The following is a 21,833-nucleotide window of genomic DNA, read 5'->3' on the forward strand; positions in this document are numbered from 1 at the left end:
GTAAAGTATGTAAAATGCTTCAAACAATGCCTGGCACTTAGTGAGCACTAAGAATTTGTCATTATTATTCTTATCTTGATTTTAAAGATGGGAAGAATGTAAGTGAAGTGCCTTTTTTGATTTTACATTGAAATTCTGTATGGTCACTGAAGTTCTCTATCAAAGATTGCCAATTTTTGTTATTTACTTAGCATGTATATCATAATTTGTTTTTACACATTTCCTCCTTTTGGGGTTTTTCTATAGTTTTTAAAAACTCTTCATTTTCTTAAAATTCTGCATACTTCTGTTAATCAAACAGTTTAGAAAGCATTCAAATTAAATTCATCTAAGTGGTACTGAATTTGAAAGCAAAGGATTGTTTCTCCTGGGAACAAGCCATGTCATATGCCATTCTAATAATGACAAATTTTGTAGTAAATTTGCTTTAAAAAAAAAATCCCTCTCCCTTCTTCTCATTTCCCCCCGCTCCCATGAGTGAATGTTAGAATGTTAGTTAGACAAAATTAGGATGATTTTCCGTTAAGGCTTTTGAAGGATTTTTTTGTTATAGAGGAATTGAATATTTATTACATTTTGAAATTAAGTAAAATGGAAGAAGAAAACCACTAGAAGCCAATCTATTTTAATATTTTGTGGCAGATTGTTCATCTTTATTTTTCTCCACTTTATTTTAATATTGACTGAGATGGAGATGAGTCAGCTTCTAGAACTGGTAGCTTCCAGAGTAAAGCATTTTATCCTTCTGTTTTCCTATGCCTTTTCTGAGATCTATTCATTTGCTTAAACATTTACTGAGAACCCCTTATATGCCAAATGTTGTTCTAGGAGCTTTGATTCATTAAGACACTCTACCCCACCCTGCCCACCCAGCTCCCAGTCTTCCTGTGGACTCCTGACTTTAGGAGTTTTTGGTGAGTTGGTTTGAAAGACAGGGTGTGGTTTGTGAAGAAAGAAGAGCAGTCAAATTTTGTGCATTTTTGTGAGAGTGTTTGTATCTCAGTTAATTCTCAGTGAGCACAAGAAAGCGGGGGAGGGGTTGAGGGAGAGGAGACGGGAAAACAGACTCCTGGCTGAGCAGAGCCCAATTTGGGGCTTGATTCCAGGACCCCCAAATCATGACCTGAGCCAAAGGCAGATGCTCAACTGACTGAGCCACCCAGGTGCCCCACTTGGTTAATTTTTTAGTTTTTTTTTTTAGTTAGTTTAGGTTTTTTTTAGTTAAGTTTATTATAATTTATAATTTCAATATATTGAACATTTTAAGGGGAAAGTCTCTTGTTAAAATGCTCATTACTGGGGTGCCTGGGTGACTCTCTTGTTTGAGTGGCCAACTCGATTTCGGCTCAGGTCATGATTTCAGACTCATGAGATTGAGCCCCACATCAGGCTCTGTGCTCAGCGTGGGGTCTGCTTGAGATTCCGTCCCACCTTCTCCCTCTGCCCCTTCCCCTCTCTAAAATACATAAATCTTAAAAAAATAATAAAATGTTTATTATTGAGTTTTTATATTTATATATAATTCAGTGGTATTTTATTATTCTGTAACTTCAGTCTCATAAGGGTTTTCATTTTGAGCACTATTAAAAATAGCTTTAATTATTTAACTAAATGTTTAACTCTTAGTCACTTTATTGACTCCTATTATAGCTGTGTAGGTAATTTTTCTTATAATTTTCTTATAATTTCTTATAATTTTCTTATAATATTTTTCTTATAATTTTCTTATAATTTTTTTTCTTAAAATTTTTCTTATAATTTCTTATAATTCAACTACCCTCTCCCTACCCACCTCCCCCTGGCAACCCTCAGTTTCTTTTGTGAGATTAAGAATCTCTTATGGTTTGTTTCCCTCCCGATCCCATCTGTTTTCATTTATTCCTTTCCAACCCCCCCACACCCCCCAACATTGCTTCTCAACTTTCTCGTATCTGGGAGATCATATGATAATTGTCTTTCTCTGATTGACTTATTTCGCTCATAGCTGTGTAGGTTTAGCATATGTCCCAGATTTTATATTAGAAACCCCTTAATTAAAATTTTCATGGGGGATTAAGAGTCTCTTATGGTTTGTCTCCTTCCCAATCCCATCTTGTTTCATTTTTTCCCTACCTACACCCCACAGTCCTCCACCCCCTCTCTCAAATTCCTCATACCAGAGAGATCATATGATTCTTGTCTTTCTCTAATTGACTTATTTCTCTAAGCATAATACCCTCTAGTTCCATCCACGTCATTGCAAATGGCAAGATTTCCCCTCTTTGATAGCTGCATAGTATTCCATTGTGTATATATACCTCATTTTCTTTATCCATTCATCTATTGATGGACATCTAGGTTCTTTCCATAGTTTGGCTATTGTGGATGTTGCTGCTATAAACATTCTGGTGCATATGCCCCTTTGGATCCCTACTTTTGTATCTTTAGGGTAAATGCCCAGTAGTGTGATTGGTCATAGAGTAGCTCTATTTTCAACTTTTCAAGGAATCTCCATACTGTTTTCCAGAGTGGCTGCACCAGCTTGCATTCCCACCAACAGTGTAGGAGGGTTCCCCTTTCTCTGCATCCTTGCCAACATCTGTCCTTTCCTAACTTGTTAATTTTAGCCATTCTGACTGGTATGAGGTGGTATCTCACTGTGGTTTTGATTTATATTTCCCTGATGCCAAGTGATGTGGAGCATTTTTTCATGTGTCTGTTGGCCATTTGGATGTCTTCTTTGCAGAAATGTCTGTTCATGACCTCTGCCCATTTCTTGATTGGATTATTTGTTCTTTGGGTGTTGAGTTTGATAAGTTCTTTATAGGTTCTGGATACTAGCCCTTTATTTGATATATCATTTGTGAATATCTTCTCCCATTCTGTCAGTTGTCTTTTGGTTTGTTGACTCTTTTCTTTGCTGTGCAAAAACTTGCTGGGGGGTGGAGGGGTTGGGATAGGGTGGCTGGGTTATGGACATTGGGGGAGGGTATGTGCTGTGGTGAGTGCTGTGAAATGTGTAAGCCTGATGATTAACAGACCTGTACCCCTGAAACAAATAATACATTATATGTTAATTTAAAAAAAAGTTACCATGGGGACACCTGGATGGCACATTTAGTAAGGATCTAACTCTTGATTTCAGCTCAGGTCATGATTTCAGAGTCATGAGACTGAGCCCCACATTGGGCTCTGCAATCAGCGGGGAGTCTGCCTGAGATTCTCTGTCTCCCTCTATCTCTGCCCCTCCCCCCACTTTTGTTCTCGCTTTCAAATAAATAAATATTTTTAAAAATGTTATAATTACAATGTGAAATAGAATTATCAAATAATATACTTTATCATTGAAGGATGTTTTCCACAGGGGCAGTAAAAGTCTGATTCTAGGCATATGGGCTTTAACATGTGTTTGAGAGGGTTCATCTTTATTCTTTGAGAAGAAAAAAAATACAGATTTTTTTTTCCTCTGTGGTTACTATTATGCTCTAAAATGCAAGTAAAATTTTAATAACCTTTATATCTTCATACTCTTTAATTTCTTTTATACAAGGATTTTTTTTATTAGTAGCTTTGTCAAGGTATAGCTTATATACCATTATAATTCTTCCTTTTAAGTGTACAAAGCAGTGATTTTTAGTGTAATTATGGAGTTGTAATTTACAACATAATTGAATTCTTATCACCCCCAAATGATGTCCACTTATGGCACTGTAGGGATAATTTGTCTTATTTTTATAAAAGCTTAGTTTAGTACTATTTATTTTTTAATAAACTTTATTTAAAGCATTTATTTATTTATTTGAGAGAGAAAATGAAAGCATGTGAGAGCATGAGCAGGAGGGCCAGAGGGAGAGATGGGGTCTGGGAGAGAGAGAGAGAGAGAAAAGCAGGATCCCTGCTGAGTGTTGCTGATGCAGGATTCTATTTCACACCCTGAGATGATGACCTGAGCCTAGATCTAGAGTTGGGACTGATTAAGCCACCCAGGCACCCCTAAACTGTATTTTTTAGAATAGTTTTAGATTTATAGAATTATAATACAAAATAATACAGAGTTACCATATTCTCTGTACCGTACTCTCCCTGTTATTAATATCATACTCAGTATGATATGTTTGTCACAATTAAGGAACCAGTATTGATACCTTGTAATGAACTAAAATCTATAGTTTATTCAGGTTTCTTTAGTTTTTACCTAATGTCTTTTCTCTCTTCCAGGATCCCATCCAGGATATCACATTACATTTAGTTGTCATGTGTCTGTAGGCTCTTCTAGGTTGATACTTTTTCAGACATTTTTTTGTTTTTGCTGACCTTGACAGTTTTGAGAGTTCTGGTCATCTCCTCTGGTTGTGAATGCCTCTCTCTCTCTCTCTCTGTTTTTTATTATTATATTCAATTAACATACTATTTTTCTTTTTTTTTAAACTGTGCTTCACCTTTTAAAATTAAATTTTATTTTTTCAGTGTTCCAAGATTCATTGTTTATGTACCACACCCAATGTTCCATGTAATACGTGCCCTCCTTAATACATGAGGCTCACCCATCCGCCTCCACCCCGCCTTCAGAGTCCACAGTCTCCCATGCTTCGTCTCCCACTCTGATTTACCCCAATTCACTTTTCCTTTCCTTCTCCCTATGCTCTTCGTGTTATTCCTTATGCTCCACAAATAGGTGAAACCATATGATAATTGACTCTCTTTGCTTGACTTATTTCACTCAGCATAACCTCCCCCAGTCCTGTCCGTGTTGATACAAAAGTTGGGTATTCATCCTTTCTGATAGAGGCTCCATTGTATATATGGACCATATCTTCTTTATCCATTTGTCTGTTGAAGGGCACCCTGACTCTTTCCACAGTTTGGCGATTTGTGGTCATTGCTGTTATGAACATTGGGGTACAGATGGCCCTTCTTTTCACTACATCTGTATCTTCGGGGTAAATACCCAGTAGTACATTTGCTGGGTTGTGGGAAGCTCTATTTTTAATTTCTTAAGGAATCTCCACACTGTTTTCCAAAGTGGCTGCACCAACTTGCATTCCCACCAACATTGTAAGAGAGTTCCCCTTTCTCCACATCCTCTCCAACACTTGTTTCCTGTCTTGTTAATTTTGGCCATTCTAACTGGTGTAAGGTGGTATTGCAATGTGGTTTTGGTTTGAATTTCCCTGATGGCTAATGATGTTACATACTATTTTTCTGACATCTCAGACGTGTGTGTGTATACTTTTGTTCCCACACTATCATAATTGTATCCAAATACAGTCTTTGTTTTGTGCTTTGTAAAAGGTGGCTTATGTGATCCGTATTATTCCATGTTTCGTTCTTCTGTTTTAATATCTAGAGAAGTCTCTTCATGTCAGCTGTTACAGTTCTAATTCATTCTAATTCATTCTTTTAAGTGACTGCATTTACTATTCTGTGGTAGAGGATTGTTTTAATGTACCTAACTCTTTCCCTATTAATGTATATATACTTTGCTCTAAATGTCAGCCGATATGAATAGTTTTGTAGTAAACCTCCCTATACAGAAATGCTTTATTTCTGTACAATAAATTTCTTAGAGTGGGTTTGCTGTATCTGTTATGTTTTTAAAATAGGTGTTTCTAGATTATAACATTCTTTAAAAGCTAGCAATTCACCCGTCCACCAGCAGTGTCTGAGAGGACCCTTTTCCTTGCATTCCTGTCTACAATAGAACAGGTCGTATCTGTTTTGCTGTTCTTACTGATGTTAACTAGTACTTCTTTGTAGTTCACTTTGCGTTGACAGAGTTTGGGTGTGACTTATTTGTTGACAACAGTGGCTACTGGGAATTGCTTTTCTGTAAATTTGCCCCCTTTCTGTCCTTTGCCTCCCCCTCATCCCCAGATACTCATCTTGTCCGTTAATAAGAGGTCTTTGTACTTGTAACTGTTAAACCTCTGTCTTGTATATTGGAAATATTTTCTCCAAATTTATTGTCTCTTCTTTTCCTTTTTGCATTATTTGCTTTAGAAATGTTTAGTTTTTTCATGTAGTAAATGTGTCTTCTCATTTATAGCTTCTGGGCTTAGGATCTCTGTTGTATAATGTACATATGTTCTCTTAGATTTTCTGGCAGCTTATTATTTTTTAATTCAAGTTCAATTTAGTTAACATATAGTATATTATTAGTTTCAGGGGTAGAATTTAGTGATTTCATCAGTTGCCTACAATACCCAGTGCTCATTCCATCAAGTGCCTTCTGAATGCCCATCACCAGTTACTCCATCCCCCTACCTACCTCCCCTGGCAGGTTATTAACAAGACAGATTATTTAACATTTAATCTGTGTGGTATTTACTTTTTGTGCTTGGAGTAAGACAGGGTTCTGTTTTCTTCTACTTGTCTGTAGTATATTATGCTAGCAACGTTCCCCATCTTTTCATAAGTTAAATTCTGACACATATTGAAAGTTATTGCTCTTGTTTTTAAAAATATTCATGGCAAAAAAAAATTTTGGCTATGCATGGGCATTTATCCTTCTGTATAATTGTTAAGGTCAATATACAGCTTTTAAAAAGACAGCTTTATAATAGAAAGAATTAAAGTATATATTAAGCTTGGGAGAACTGTCAAGAATGCAGTGTAGTTTCTGCATTTTTTTTCAGATCTTGTTTGATGTCTTCTGATGGAATTTTTTAGTTTTCTTTATATATTATAGGTCATATGCCCCTCTTGTCAACTTTATTTCTGGGCATTTTTAAAGAAGATTTATTTATTTATTTTTATTTTAGAGAGAGATCCAGGGAGGGGCAAAATGAGAGGGAGAGTGAGAACCTCAAGAAGACTCCCTGCTAAGCCTGGAACCCCACATGGGGCTTGGTCTCATGACCCTGAAATCATGACCAGAGCCAAAACCAAGAGTCGGACACTCAACCCTCTGAGTCAACCAAGTGCCCTTTACTTGTTGTTTAAAAAAAAAATCCCATTTCTTCATTTTAATCTTTAAACCTAGTTTTTATGTCTGTCCTGTTATTTTAAACATTTCTGTATCATCGTGTTTTATTTTAAACAGAGTATTTCTTTTACCAGAATATAGCTATGTCTTTCTTTTAATGGCATAATTTACTTTCTTCACCTGTTGTATAAACAGTTTTTCTTTTGACTTGTTTCATTTATTATGTATTTTAACTTGCTGTTCCTTACCCTTTTCTTATTTTTGCTGTTTTTTTTTTTCCAGTTATTTTGGGTTTCTTTTATTCCTTTCTTCTTTTTTTTTTTTTTTTTCCTTTCTTTGGAATTTCTACTGTACGTTTCTATTCCATTAAGGGTTACCTTTTCTTTTACTTTTTCCCTGCACATTTTTGAGTATCTGCACTATTTCCTGACAGGTGCCAGGTATAGGGTTTGGTATCCATTTTTCTCTCAGTAGTTTTTAGAATCATTGCTCTAGCTTCTGATTTTGCAGGTGGGAAATTCTGGTAGCTGTCTGAGCTTTTCCTTCTGTAAGGAATATGTTCTTTCCACCTGCAGGCTTATAAATTTTTTTCTTACAGAGTTCAGGCATTTACTAAGTTATGCCTTGGCTTGTGTCTAGAATAAAATGAGCTCTTTTAATCTGCAGATTGAGGTCTTTCTTTGGGCCAAGCAAAATCTCTTCTGTTATGTATTTTATTATTGCCTCACTACTATCTGTTCATCTTTTTCTGCTGGAACTGCTGTTCATCTCATTAGTTCTGTCCTCCAAGTCTCTTATCTCTTCTATCATGATTTCTCTTTTGTTGCTTTGAGCTATTTTTTCCATTTGATCTTTCAGATCACAGATTTGGACTTTTGCCATGATCCATTCTTTCTTTCCTTTAATCTGCTGTATGGTTTATTTGGAAAATTGTGCTTTTAGATGGAGGAAGGCTTCTCTCTGTTGCAGTTAAGTCTCCATCAGTTAGCTTATTATTTTTTCTGACCATTATTGGCCTCTTACTCTTCAAACAGCTCTTTTTAGTTGTGGGTTTGCTCCCTTTGTCCTGGCTGGTAATGGTCTTTCCAGATGCTCAACCTTGTTAGGTTTGTCCTGTTTTCCTTGTCAACTCCTAAAGGCCCGGTTCTGGTCTTGGTCTCAGATGATTCAGGAGATCTGTCCCCCACCCAGGGGTCATCAGATCTCCACAGACCCGGCTTTTTCTAGAACCATTAGTTTACAGTTGTCATTTCAAGGTTCCAAGAGGCTTGACTCTGGGTACTCACCCAGCTCCTAGAAAAATTAAAGTCACACATTCCAGTTTCCTCCTAAGTCTTCAATTCCATTTAGCAATCTCCAGCAATCTTATCAGGCCTATATCTATTGCAGCAAAGGGATTGAAAATGGTAGTGTGTGTTACACATGGGCATTTAGGGGTATTATGTTCATGTCATCATCTTCCTGGAATCTTTTTTGGCCTTTATTTTTATTCTATCATTCACTTAATGGCTTTGGATGTATGCTTTGGCCTGGACTTAACCAACAGTAAAGAGAAAAGCATTAGACATGGAAGTTGGAAGGTAATGTGGATAAATTATAGTTCTCCATTTTTGCTGTTTTCCTTGTAAGAGGGTTGAGTGATTTGCAGTGTCTCCCTGTCCCATAGTCAGGCTTGGTACTATGATTTGTTTAAATCAGTGGAGCTGATGTGGAAGTGATGTATTCTAGCTCTGAATCAGAGGTATAACAACTTCCTCTCAGTTTCTACCTTTTGCCTTGAGAGTGGCATGTCTGAGTTGTGGTTCCTTCTGATCAGGTCTTAGAATCAAAAGGCACATGGAGCAAAAGCCACAGCCTCAAGGCAGCCATAGCCAACCTGTAGCTGTCAAGTGATGTGAATGGAAGAAACAAGTTTGATGTATGCCACTGGGGTGTGAGGGTCGTTTTGGTAATGCATCACAGTTAGTGGGTAAAATCTGGCCAAGTTTCTTGTTTCTCCTTTCATTAGGGAATATTTATTTTTATCCATCATTTTAAAAAGTCTGTATTAGACCGTGTGGTTTATTTCCTGTCTCTCCTAATTATTCTCTTAATTGGCTCACATGCATAAAATGGTATTGTGGTTGTGGTCAGACACAAACTACCTGTGGGGAGTGTTCACAGTTACAGGACACTGCACATGTAACAGAACTGAGAATAAGGAAACCAGAAAACTGGGGGCAGTGCCTTGTCACAGTTTATTATGATGCCTTAAACTCCACCCAGAATTACTCTTCTGGAAGCATGGCTTCTCTTTAATTGTACAAAGTAGATGATTTCTAGTTCTTACTACTTGGGCTCGAATGCTGTTTTCTGTTGGAAGTCAGTAAGAGTTCACTGGAGGTACATTTGTAGAGTGGCTATGCGAAGCTTTTTATTTCCCAGGATGTGTATATATGCGTTTGTCTGACTTTTGATTTAACTAACAGATGAAACTAATGGGATCTGCTTTTGTATTTTATGTCTTTCACATCTGATTGATACCACTTTTTTCCCCCTTATCTGCTCTTAGCACATTGTTCGAACAAATATTTGTAAATCAGTAGTGATAAAAGGAAAGAGTATTTATTGAACCATTTATTGAGCTGGATTTTACTCTAATTCTGCTGCCAGCCTTTCTGCCTACCTTCTCTTCCATTCCTTTGCTTTTCCTCCAGTCACTCATGTGATAAATAGTTACTGACCCCCCTGTTCTGCCAAGCACAGGGATGCGGTGAGGAGAAAGGTAGACACACCTCTCCCTTCCCGCCCTTAGCAAGCTACCTTCCTCTTCTCTTTGGCTCCGCAGCCCCTCCTCCTCTCTTCGGACCATTTTGTAAACTAGTCAGTGCCACACTGCTGCTCAGCCTCCTTGTTGTCATTTTATGTTCATGGGGCTGCTTTCAAATATGCGTTTACTCCTACTGCATTATTCTGGGGAGGCTGAGGGGGGGTCCCCAAGAGAGGAAGGTAGGTAGGTGGGAGAGGGATCAAGGGAGTGAGGGAGCCACCCACGCGGCCTAACCACAATGCAAACCTATTTTTATTTCGTTATCATTCTTTCCAGTTGTAATTCTGCATAGATGCCCAAAGGATATAGCTGAACAGATGACTAAAATATTAGGTGAGATGTTTATTGCTCTTGGCTGGTCTTTTACATTTTATCTATTTATTTTATTTGTATTTTTTAGAGTTTGGGAAATCATCAATTAGAACATCTTTATTGCTAAAAAACAGATTGCTTTGGATATGAGGAAGACCCGGATAAATAAGCATGTGCCTCAGTTAACGAGGACAGCTGGTAGAATAATAAAATAATCTGCCTTCTCTTGTAGGAGTGCTTGAGGGGTTGCTTACAACTTTTTCCTTTTTTGCTTTCTGAGCTAAGAGCTAAGCCAGGCTGGCTGAAAGGGAGGGACGGAGTCACAGGCGGGAAAGCCGAGCGACTATACATGCGAACGCTGTTCTCAGCCACAGAAAAAAATCTGAAGAACAACCTGATTATGTTTTGTAAGGGATTAAAGTTGCATGCAAATTCCAACCAAAAACATCTGTTTCCTGACCCTGTGCCAGAGTTCTAACATCTTGACAGGAATTCTGGTTGTGAAATTTCTGAGTCTTAAGCACATCCCTCAACTACTCTCGGCTGTTTTCTTAGAAGGCTTAAATCAACACAGCTTAACATATTGGAAATGACTCTGAAGAACCGAAAAGGAACTTCTTCCTTTGCTTCTAACAACAGAGAAGTTCAGGTTTCATTAGTAAGAATCACACTAATGCTAAGTGATCCTGGTAGGAATTGTGGGGTGATCCTCACAGTTCATTAAAGAAGCCAGTGAAAATAAATTGCATCAGTGAAGGAATCAGTCAGTATATATGTATCTGTATGTATATGTGTGTGTGTTTATGTAAAGATAGTTTTTTGTGGGGGCACCTGAGCAGCTCAGTGGGTTAAGCCTCTGCCTTTGGCCCAGGTCATGATCCCAGGGTCCTGGGATTGAGCCCCACGTCGGGCTCTCTGCTCAACAGGGAGCCTGCTTCCTCCTCTCTCTCTGCCTGCCTCTCTGGCTACTTGGTGGTCTCTGTCTGTCAAATAAATAAATAAAATCTTAAAAAAAAAAAAAGGTTTTTTTTAACTTTCTTGCACTAAATGGAAAATTTTTTTTTTTTTAAGATTTTATTTATTTATTTGACAGACAGAGATCACCAAGTAGGCAGAGAGGCAGGCAGAGAGAGGAGGAAGCAGGCTCCCTGCTGAGCAGAGAGCCCTATGTGGAGCCCGATGTGGGGCTCGATCCCAGGACTCTGGGATCATGACCTGAGCCGAAGGCAGAGGCTTAACCCACTGAGCCGCCCAGGTGCCCCTAAATGGAAAACTTTTAAAAGCATTTCTAACTTTATTTCTTAAGAATTCCAATTGACAAAAATAGTTCCTCTTTTTTTAGATAGGGCACAACTTACATCTACCTGTGACCTCAGAATTACATTCTACTTAGGCATGGTAATTCTTGGTACCATAATCCCACCGTGGAAGCAATGTTTACAGACCTCTGGAGGCAGGATTCAACCTTAATGCAGGTATTGAACATTTGCCTGGGAGTGTGGAATAGTGTGTTAGAATCACTTCTTGCAGTATAAAAGCCAGTGTAATTTTATGATTTTTTCATTTTGATTGATTTGGTAAATTAAACTTGATACCTAAAAGATGATTTCTTTATGTCCTGAGAGACCTGAATGTTAACCCTGGGTGTTTTCAAGGACGATTGTGCTAATGAAGGGTTAATGTTGAGCCTTCATCTCGTAATCCCACTGTTGTCATAGGTTTGTTCAGTCTGTGCGATATGTCTAGAATCTGCTGTGTATCTTAAATGTTAAATAAACAAAAGTAGTGTTTTATGAGAAAAATTAGAAAATAAATCACAAGGAGACGAATATTATGAAATACTATGCATTGGTCAGAAATGATAGATCTATATTAACAAATATGATAATATCTCTTTGATATTTTTTTAGAAGAAAAATCAAATTTTAGAACTCTGTATACTAATGTTCAATGAAAAAACCCAAACCAAAAATGAAGTATGTTGGGATAAATGAGAAGATACATCTCAAATGCCAGTTAGGTTTGGTTAAATGGAGGTTAAGGAGCTCACTTTGACCTTGTGTTTTAGGCTTCTATGTATGAATTTTAAGAATGAGAATGTAGGGCGCCTGGGTGGCTCAGTTGGTTGGGCGACTGCCTTCAGCTCAGGTCGTGATCCTGGAATCCCGGGATCGAGTCCCGCATCGGGCTCCCTGCTTGGCAGGGAGTCTGCTTCTCCCTCTGACCCTCCCTCTTCTCATGCTCTCTCTCTCTCTCAAATAAATAAATAAATAAATAAATAAATAAATAAATCTTTAAAAAAAAAAAAAAGAATGAGAATGTAATCATGCTTTATCTGTACACGTTTTTTGTTATGGGGAAATTAAAATATAAACAAGGTGAATGGAATAGTATAAGGAAGCCTAAGTGCCCATCTTCAAGTTTCAGCAGGAATCTGTATTCTGCCATTTTTGCTCAGGTGTATCACCACTCTCTCTACTTGGATTACTGTTTTATTTTTTATAATATACTTTTAGATTAAATTTGTATCCATTGAAATGCACAAATGATCATTGTATACTTGGAGGGGTGGATATACTCATGTAACCCACATCACTATTATGCTACCCTAGAATGTTCTCTAGTATTCCATCCCAGTCAGTCTGCCCACCTGGGATAGTCTTGCCTTTTCTTAGAACTTTATCTAAAAACAACCATACAGTATGAACTCTTTATGTCTGACTTTTTTTGCTGAGCAGACCAGGTGTGAGGGACATTAACATCATAGCAAGTGTCAGTTGTTCTTTCCCCTTTATTGCCAGTATTCTACTCTATGACTGTACCACACTACATATAGCCTTTCTTTTGTTGACGGACAGTAACTGTTGTGATTAAAGCTGTGCTGACATTCATGGCACTTTAATTGTGGGCCTATACTGTCATTGCTCTAGGATAGATACCTAGGGGTGGAATTTCTGGATCAAACAACAATGTAGCAAATCCCTTTGGAAGTGATTGTCCTATTTTAAGTTCCTACCAGCAACACAGTGTTGTGATTGCTATACATCCTTACCCTTATTTGGTTTTGTCAGTCTTTCTGATTTCAACTTACTGATTGTACAGTGGCTTGTCGTTGTGTGCATTTTGAAAAATAGTTTTTAAATTGTCCTAAAGTAGACAAAACAGGGCGCCTGGGTGGCTCGGTCGTTAAGTGTCTGCCTTCGGCTCAGGTCGTGATCCCCGGGGTCCTGGGATCAAGCCCTGCATTAGGCTCCCTGCTTGAAGGGAAGCCTGCTTCCCCCTCTCCCACTCCCCCTGCTTGTGTTCCCTCTCTCACTCTCTGTCGAATGAATAAATAAAATCTTAAAAAATAAAGTAGGCCAAACAGAACACTTGTCACTTTAATCACATTACGTGTGCACTTCAGTATCATTCACACGCTAGTGCAACTCTGCCCGTTGCCTGGTCCCAAGATGTTTTCATCACCCCAGACAGAAACTCTGTACTCATTGAGTAAGAACTCCCCGCTGCCCTCTCCCCCCAGACCCTGGTAACCCCTAATTTAGTTTCTGTCTCTATGAATTTGCCTATTTTAGATATTTCATAGAAGTGGGATGATACATTATTTGTCCTTTTGTGTCTGGCTTATTTCACCTACTATGATCTTTTCATGGTTCACCCGTGTTGTAGCCTGTGTCAGAACTTTAGTCCTTTTTATGGCACAGTAATACCCCATTGTATGGGTAGCACCCATTTTATTTTTCGGTTTATTTCTTGGTGGACACTTGGATTGTTTGATTATTGTGAATGATGCTGCAGTGAAGATTGGTATGCAGGTATCTGTTCGAGTTCCAGAGTTGAGTTATTTTGCTTCTATACCTAGGAACGGAATGCTGCATCATATGGTAATTCTGTGTTTAGCTTTTGGGGGAATCATCAGCCTTTTTTCTCAATGTGTTTTAATTAACATTCCCCTGATGACGAATGATGTTGAATATCTTTTCATTTGCTTATGTTAGAAATTTGTGTATATATTTCTGTGTGAAGAGCTTGTGCAAGTCTTCTGTGCATTTTTAAAATTGGATTCTTTCCCCCACTTTCTTTAGTTAATAAGGTTTGAAAGTTCTATATTGTGAATAGAAGTCCTTTGTCAGATATATTTTGTGAATATTTTCTTTCACATGACTTGCCTTTCATTAATAGTAGTACCTTTAAAAAGTTTTTAAAAAGTTTAATTTGGTAAAATACATGTAACATTTATCATCTTAAACATTTGTAGGTATATAGTTCAGTTGTGTGAAGTATTTTCACACTGTTTTGCCACTGGTCTCCAAAACTTTTCATCTTGCAGAACTGAAACTGTGTACTTCCTAAACAAGACCTCTCCATCTCCTTATTCTCCCTGTCTCTAGGCAACCACCGTCCTGCTTTCTGTTTCTGTGAATTTCACTACTCTAGCTTCTTCACCTAAGTGGAATCAGCTAGTATTTGTCATTTTGTGACTGGCTTATTTCACAAGGTCCCCAAGGCTCATCCATTCTGTAGCGTTTGTCAGAATTTCCTTCTTTTTAAGGCTTAAAAATACACATGCACACACACACACCACATTTTCTTTATTTATCCATTGATGGATGCTTAGTTTGCTTCATTGCTGCTGTGAACTGGAATGTACAAATCCCTCTCTCAGACCTCACTTTCAGTCATTTTGGGTATATACCCAGAAGTGGAATTGCTGGATCATATATGATAATTCTGTTTTTTAATTATTGAGGAACTCTCTGTTGTTTTCCAAATGGCTGCATCATTGTACATTCCCACAACAGTGTGCAAAGGTTTCAATTTTCTCCATATCCGTGTCTGTACGTGTTTCTTTCTTTCTTTTTAAATCTCCTACTGGATATGAAGTGATACTTCATTGCGGTTTTGATTTGCATTTCTAATGATTAGTAATACTGAACATCTTTTCCTATGGTTGTGGGCTATTTATATATCTTTTCATCAGAAATGTCTAGTCAGGTCCTTTGCCCATTAAAAAAAATAGGTTTTTGTTGATGTTGAGCTATAGGAGTTTTTAAAAAAATATTCTGAACCTTTTTTTTTTTTTTTTAAGATTTTATTATTTAGAGAGAGGGGCGGTATGGGCAGGGGGTGGGGGCAGAGGGAGAGAGAGAATCTCAAGCAAACTCCTGCTGAATGTGGACCCTGAAGTGGGACTCGATCTCATAACCCAGAGATCATGACCTGAGCCAGAATCAAGAGTCAGGTGCTTAACCCACTGAGCCACCCAGGTGCCCCTGTTTGGTCACTTTTAGTACATTATTCCTATAAATCTTTGGTTAAATTTTTTCCTAAATTGAATTTTAATTCACCTTTAAGCAGATTTTTTTAAAGCATTTGTTTTTCACTAATTTGCTGCTAGTAATTAGGAATTTTATTGATATTTTTCATATATTGATTCCTTAAGATTCTTTAGAATTTTCAGCATGGCTAATAATTGTCATTTGTGAATAAGGACGACTTCTTTCCAGTTTTTATGCTTTTTGTCCTTTTTGTTTGTTTGATTGCACTGATTGCACTCCAGTATAGTGTTGAATGGAAGTGAGCATCTTTGAGGTGTTAATGATCTTAAGAGGAAAACATTCAGTCTTTCACCCTGAAGAATAGTATTAGCTATGGATTTTTCAGGAGTCCTTTATCAGATCGAGGAAGTTCCCTTGTGTTCTTATCTTCATGAGATTTTTTTTCAGGAGTAGCATCAAATATATATGCTTTTCACTTTGTAAAAACAGTGAAACTTGTTTTTAGAACTTTAGATGTATAGTGGACCATGGATTACTTTGACATTGCTCTTATCTTCACTGTATCATGGTGCTGTGTGACTGGCTCACTCATATGTACATTGATGTCCAGGGAGTGCCTTCCACCCAGACACAATTCCTCTGATGATTCTATAGAATGCAGAGAGAGAAAATCAAATCATTACCTTCAATGCTAACATTTATTGAGGACTTGCTGTGCCTAGCACATCGAATTAGTGATTGGTGATATCCTTAGAGCTTCTGGCTGCGTTCTAAAAGATTTGCTTAAGAGTCAAAACACTTACACACATCTCCTTTTCTGTATTAGATTTTGATACTCTTTTGTCTATTTTGTGCTTTTTTTTTTTAAAGATATTTTAGGATTTTTTAATATCTCTTATAAACATAAGGAATAATTCACTGCACATTTTCCCTACTTTTATGTTAATTTCCTTTATTAGATAGACGTTCTGTTCTCCAAATACAGTGTGTATAAATGGATTGTGGTTGTTCGATTGAAAAATCAGTATATATTGACTGTTGGAATTCTTTTCTGTCCTGTCAAATGCTAGCAGATCAGATTTGAATGGCTCTCACTTGTTTTGTTAAATTTGGAGTTTTGGAACAATAGTCACTTAGGAGCACCAGGTTTTTAGGTCTTCAACTTGTTTTGTCCTTTGTTAACCCTGGGATTGGATGGGAAAAGGCACAGCATGTTTAAGAGGAGAACAGCTTTGTTACTGATGCAGCACTGAAGTGGAAAACCCTAAATGAATCACAGGAGTTTTGACGCTGTGTAATGCAACAAAAAGGGGACATCTCCGTGGGTCACTTACAGGATCCCTTGAAAATTGGAACAGGCCAGTTCTTGGGCCATGGCAGGCCTACCAATCCCATGCTGTACTTTAAACCCTTTCTTATTTGAGGTCTTAGCAAAAAGTTTCTGTTTTGTTTGTTTGTGTTTTGGTCTTATTGCTAGGGAATTTGGGGTTATTTCTGCCAAGGTACAATAGATTTCACAGCTTTTAAAATACATTTTCTTGTTCTTATGCTTTCTAGAGCATTCATGGCAGTGTGTTCATTGCGGCTTCTAATCAAGTCTTATTTTTAAAGTGTTGGTATTCTAAAGTGATTTTTCCATTGAAAAATAGAATTTTACAGATAAGTAATGCCTTAGAAATCATATCTTTATATCCCCTTTGTTTGTTATAAATCACTTCATTATTTTTTAAGAACCGTAAGGTTACGGGCACTTGTTTTAAGATCACTGGGTTAAAAGCATTGATTGGCTTCAGTGATGAGTCGGGTCCAGTAGTTAGAGAGGTAAAGCATGTTCATAATGTAATTTTGTAAATTCTTTATTTCATTAGTAATGCCCAGCACGTCATTCCCTTTTTCACCACACCTATATTAATTTTATCTAGTGTGCATGGAATCCTCACATGCACCCTTGTACAGCATTATTGCTGTGTTTATCACTAAGTGGAATCCATGTTGAATTTTAGCAGGTTTTTCCCCTTCTGCATCTGCCTCTTTGATGGTAGCTGGGTTTACTGCTGCTCACTTATTAGTGCCCTGGGTCGTAACAACCTTATTCAAACAAAACATCTTAAATGGAGGCATTAAAAAGGTCACAGCAGTGAGCCATCTTGTAACTTTGGGTGCAATAAAAGGAGTGTGTTGTGTTTTGGAATATAAGACCTCTGAGTGCTGCTGTTCATTTTCTTCATCTATAAAACATTTTAGAATAACAGCTTACATCTGTTTGGGGTTTAAAATTCCGCGTTTTGAAGAAACATCACTGTTATGTAACTCCAAACCAGACACGGGGCGGGAGCTAGCTCTTTGACAGGCCCATGCTCTGTGGAAGCTGGGAGAAGTGTTTGTTTAAGCTGTGGAGCCATACTTGCTGGCAGTGCTCCTTCCACATGTGTGGAACACATTTTCATTATTGTTTCTTCGTCTTGTAAATGACAGAAAGCATTCAATAGGATTTTGACTTGAGGAATATTTGAAAAATTTTACACGTCAGGAGTTTATCTTACGAGGGATATTTCACTACCAGAAACCAGAAATAAATTTAATTATTTCGAGCATTTACAGTGCATTTAATTACCTTAGACTGTCAGTTAATCTTGTTTTAGAGAGTAAAGCTGGGATTTATTGTCGGCTCACTTTTTAAGATAAATACCCTATGGAATAGTTTGGCCATTCCAACTGTGTGATTTTTAAATCACTTCTTTAAATTTGAAGGAACAGTTTAATGAATAGCTTTTAATAGAGGAAAATGGGCAAAGTGATCATCTACGGGATTCAAAATCCAATATCATTAAGTACTAAAAAGGTGCAGATAATATTTTACAGGTTATTTATATTTATTATATTTATTTATATTTAAAGATTTATTTATTTGAGACAGACAGACAGAGTGCATGCCACCAGGGGTGGGTGCGGTGGGGCAGAGGGAGAGAGAGAGAGAAAAATCTCAAGTAGACTCCCTGCTGAGTGAGGACCCTGATGTGGGGCTGGATCCTAGGACCCTGAAATCGTGACCAGAGCTGAAACCAAGAGGGATGCTTAACTGACTGAGCCACTCAGGCGCCTCTGGTTATTTTAATCACGAAGTAAGGAAAGCTACCACAGACCATTACAATAAGGTATAAGGCCTTTTTTCATCTTATAAATATGAAATATTTATGTTCTTGTTAAAATGTGATGAATTTACATCTAGGATGGGAGAGTACAAAGAAAATCAAAGTCATCTATAATCCTAGTACCTGTTAGTCCTCTTGGATGTGTTATTATATACCATATATATATATATATATATATACACACACACACACACATATATATATGCATTTTTTTTGAAGTTTAGAAAACTATTATACTGTCAGTTTGGGGGGTATAGATAGTTAATTTAATTGAACTTTAGTTTCAGAATGGACTCTGTCAGAAGCTTTCACATTTTGGTGACAAAAACACTAAATTTCACTCTTCTTGTGGAATTTTGCATATAGGGTAGGGCGCTGCCTACTGTGAAGACAGCAAACCGTAGACTTCTCTGAGACTCTCCTTTGTCAGCCTAGACTAGACTATTGCCATTGATTTTTTTTCTCTTCCTGCCATTTCCTGCCTGAAGGGAAGACAGATTTTTTTTTTCTGTGTCCCCTCTGAAGCTCAGGACCATCATTCGCTCCAGCAGAGTAAGACAGATGGTGCTAGACTTCTAATTTGTGATTCAGTATAGATGCTTCGGAAGTAATTTAATGCCCTTGGTTTGTGTGAATGTCCATTAATGCCTTCCAAATTGTGGTCTCTAGCGCACACACACTTCAAGCACTCACACACCGTGTGCACGTCGATAACATTCAGAGTCCGGGTTTTACTCTCCCCAGCAGCTGAGCTGAACACAGAGAACAGGGCCGGGGCCAGGGCCTGCTCAGAGCAGCATGACCCGCACGGCCCTTTTGGCCAAGGACTGGCTGTCACAGAGGCGAGTGGGTGACATTGACTAGAGTTCGGGTATTTTGTCTTGGGAAATAGGGAGGTGCGGTTGCGGTTCTGTCTTCAAATTTTAGAAGATGTCCCAGAAAGCCAATAGAGTCTACTGGGGGTGAATTTATGTACAGATAAATGCACTTAGGTGTCTTCTCCGTAGAGTAGTAGACAGGCCCTGGAGTCCGGTTGTCCGGGCTTCATAGGGTGTCTTTTACACCCTGTCCCCGCACCTTGGCTTCATCTGTAACGTGGGGATAGTGATCATACCTTACTGTCCTACAGGGCGCTGGAGAGGCATGGAATAAAGCTCCGGAAGTGCTCATTAGCACAGGGCCCGATGCATGAGAATGGTTTGGTAGTTCTCGCTCTTCTGTTAACCAGCTGCCTGCAGATACTCTGCCCCAGTGTGCTCAGGGTCCTTAGCATCCCCTTTGCCACTACAGACGACTGACTCCTCTCCCAGCTTACCCTGGGGACCCCACTGGCCCGCTTGCGCTCTTGCACTCCTCACGCTGCACCGGCTCTTCGGTACCTCTGTCCCCGTTTCTCAGCCTCCTCTTCTAGGTGTCTCCTCCGTTCTCTTTCCTGCCTGCTCCCTCCCTCCCCGGGCCTCCCCGGGCCTCCCCTTTCTAAGTCTTCCTTACTCTTCTACCGCTCCCTCCCCCACTCCTTCCCTTTCCCTCTCCTCTCCATCCCCTTCCCCCCCTCTCTCCCCCTTCTTTCTCCCTTGTCGCTCCCCTGCTCTCCCTTCTCCTCTCTCCTTCCCTCCCGCTCCTTCTCTCCCCCTTCCGTTCCCTCCACTGTCTCCTCCTCCCTCACCCTGATCCTTCTGCTTCCCTCTCCCCCTCCGTCTCCTCCGTCTCCCTGTTTCCGTTTCAAACTCTAACACTTGGCCTCCTAAGGAGCAGACAGCTCTAGCTCATCAGCAGAAAAATGTCAAGTCTTTAAAGTCTTTATGGCTTGTGATAGGAAATATTTATTTTGTCATTTCGGTAGCCAGATCTCTGTATCGTGCTTCTCTTTTTGTTTCAAAGGGATTTGCACCATCATTTTATGTCTCTTGGGCTCACAGAGTTCATAGACGTCTACATGCAGTTGCCGCTTTTTTTCTTTTTGAAAACTATGTCTACCGTACCTATAAATTTAATGTTAGCTTTATTACATACATAAAGTCACATTGAACTAAGGTTTCTAAATAGTAATTATAGGTTCATGATAGTAGTCGTAGGCAAACTCTGGTCTTTCCTACCTAATTTATTTGATTTCTTTTTTCTTTTCCTTTCAGATTCCTTTCTCATTGGTCCAGTTTCCCTTGTGGGAGTCCTTAAAAGTAAGTTTCAGTCTTCATGTAAAATTTCTCTCTGATTATTATAAATGCCCACCATTTTCAGTGTGGATTAGCAGAATATAATATTGACTAACAGTTTAAAAACTCAAAATTGTTGATAGTTAAAAATACTTTCTGCTTGTGATTTACATGCCAGTTCAGTCTTTTAAATTTGTTCTGATACCGAGGGTACTGGAAACGAAGCACAGCAGGCATGATTGAAGTCCACGGATGTTAAGGAAAAGCCTACTTTCTTCTCTCCTGCAACTCTTTTTCTTCCTGGTTGAATTGTATTTCATTCTGTGTGTGTGTGCACCGGGGTATAGAGGTTAAGGAATAGCAATGTGTGCGAATGGAAAGAAAGCAAGGCCCCCCAGTGTTTGTAGGCCTGTACTTGCCCAGGGCTCCCCCACCCACCTGTAGTGGCTGGCTGCTGCGGAGCTGCGGGGCGGAGGCTCTGTCTGCCCCTTCCATGTCTGCTGCTCACGCCAGCCAAGCATGGGATTCCCCAGGGGGAACAGAGTGTGATGACTGTGAGTCAGCCTCAGGGAAGGTCACTCATTTGTTTCAAAACAGATGATTAAATTAATTTTTAAAAGCCTGTGTTTAAAACATGATGAAATGTTTTTCTTTTTTTAAATCCTCTGCGGCAATGGTTTTGAAAATGGTGGGTCATGATATGGATTGTGTGGTTATTTGGCCGCATTTTAAAGACCAGTATGAATGAAAATAAGAGAGAACATCTTACGTGGTCAGGATAAGTCTTATTTTGTAAAACCTCAGCATTGCTCGCACATGTGCACATGCATCTCTGCACGGGGTTGTGATGTAACATGTGTGGGTCGCTGTGCATACTGGTCAAAAGAGCTGAAAACCCTGTCCTAGTGGAAATGGTTTATAAATGACCAAACTGCAAAATAGCAAAGTGCCTAGGTAGGCATTTGATAATACAAAAGGTAATTACTTTCATAATTGTATGGAATTAGTAATCAAATCCTGGTCATACAAAATGTCTTTTGAAAAGTTAAAAAAAATATTTGCACTAGGAGTTTATATGCTAAGGATAATAAGATGAGACAAAACATTATTCATAAAAAAGAAACTCTGGAATATTCTATATCAATAAATATTTCTCACAAGTGATCTGACTTTAAATATTAAGTAGCACAGCTTATTTTATCAATAGACTTTACATATAGTTTC

The 21,833-nt window shown here is 38.5% G+C and overlaps 1 protein-coding gene across 3 annotated transcripts in view; it reads left to right on the forward strand.

Moving 5' to 3' along the window:
• SLC25A26 (solute carrier family 25 member 26) overlaps positions 1-21,833 on the forward strand; it is a 127,567-nt gene that overhangs the window by 77,195 nt on the left and 28,539 nt on the right. For all 3 annotated transcript variants that reach the window (XM_032324589.1, XM_032324597.1, XM_032324581.1), the window contains one exon: positions 20,589-20,633. In XM_032324589.1, the coding sequence (XP_032180480.1) occupies positions 20,589-20,633 (45 nt within the window). The remainder of the gene's footprint in view (positions 1-20,588; positions 20,634-21,833) is intronic.

This window comes from Mustela erminea, chromosome 1 (genome assembly GCF_009829155.1).
Source record: "Mustela erminea isolate mMusErm1 chromosome 1, mMusErm1.Pri, whole genome shotgun sequence".
NCBI classification, from domain to species: domain Eukaryota; kingdom Metazoa; phylum Chordata; class Mammalia; order Carnivora; family Mustelidae; genus Mustela; species Mustela erminea.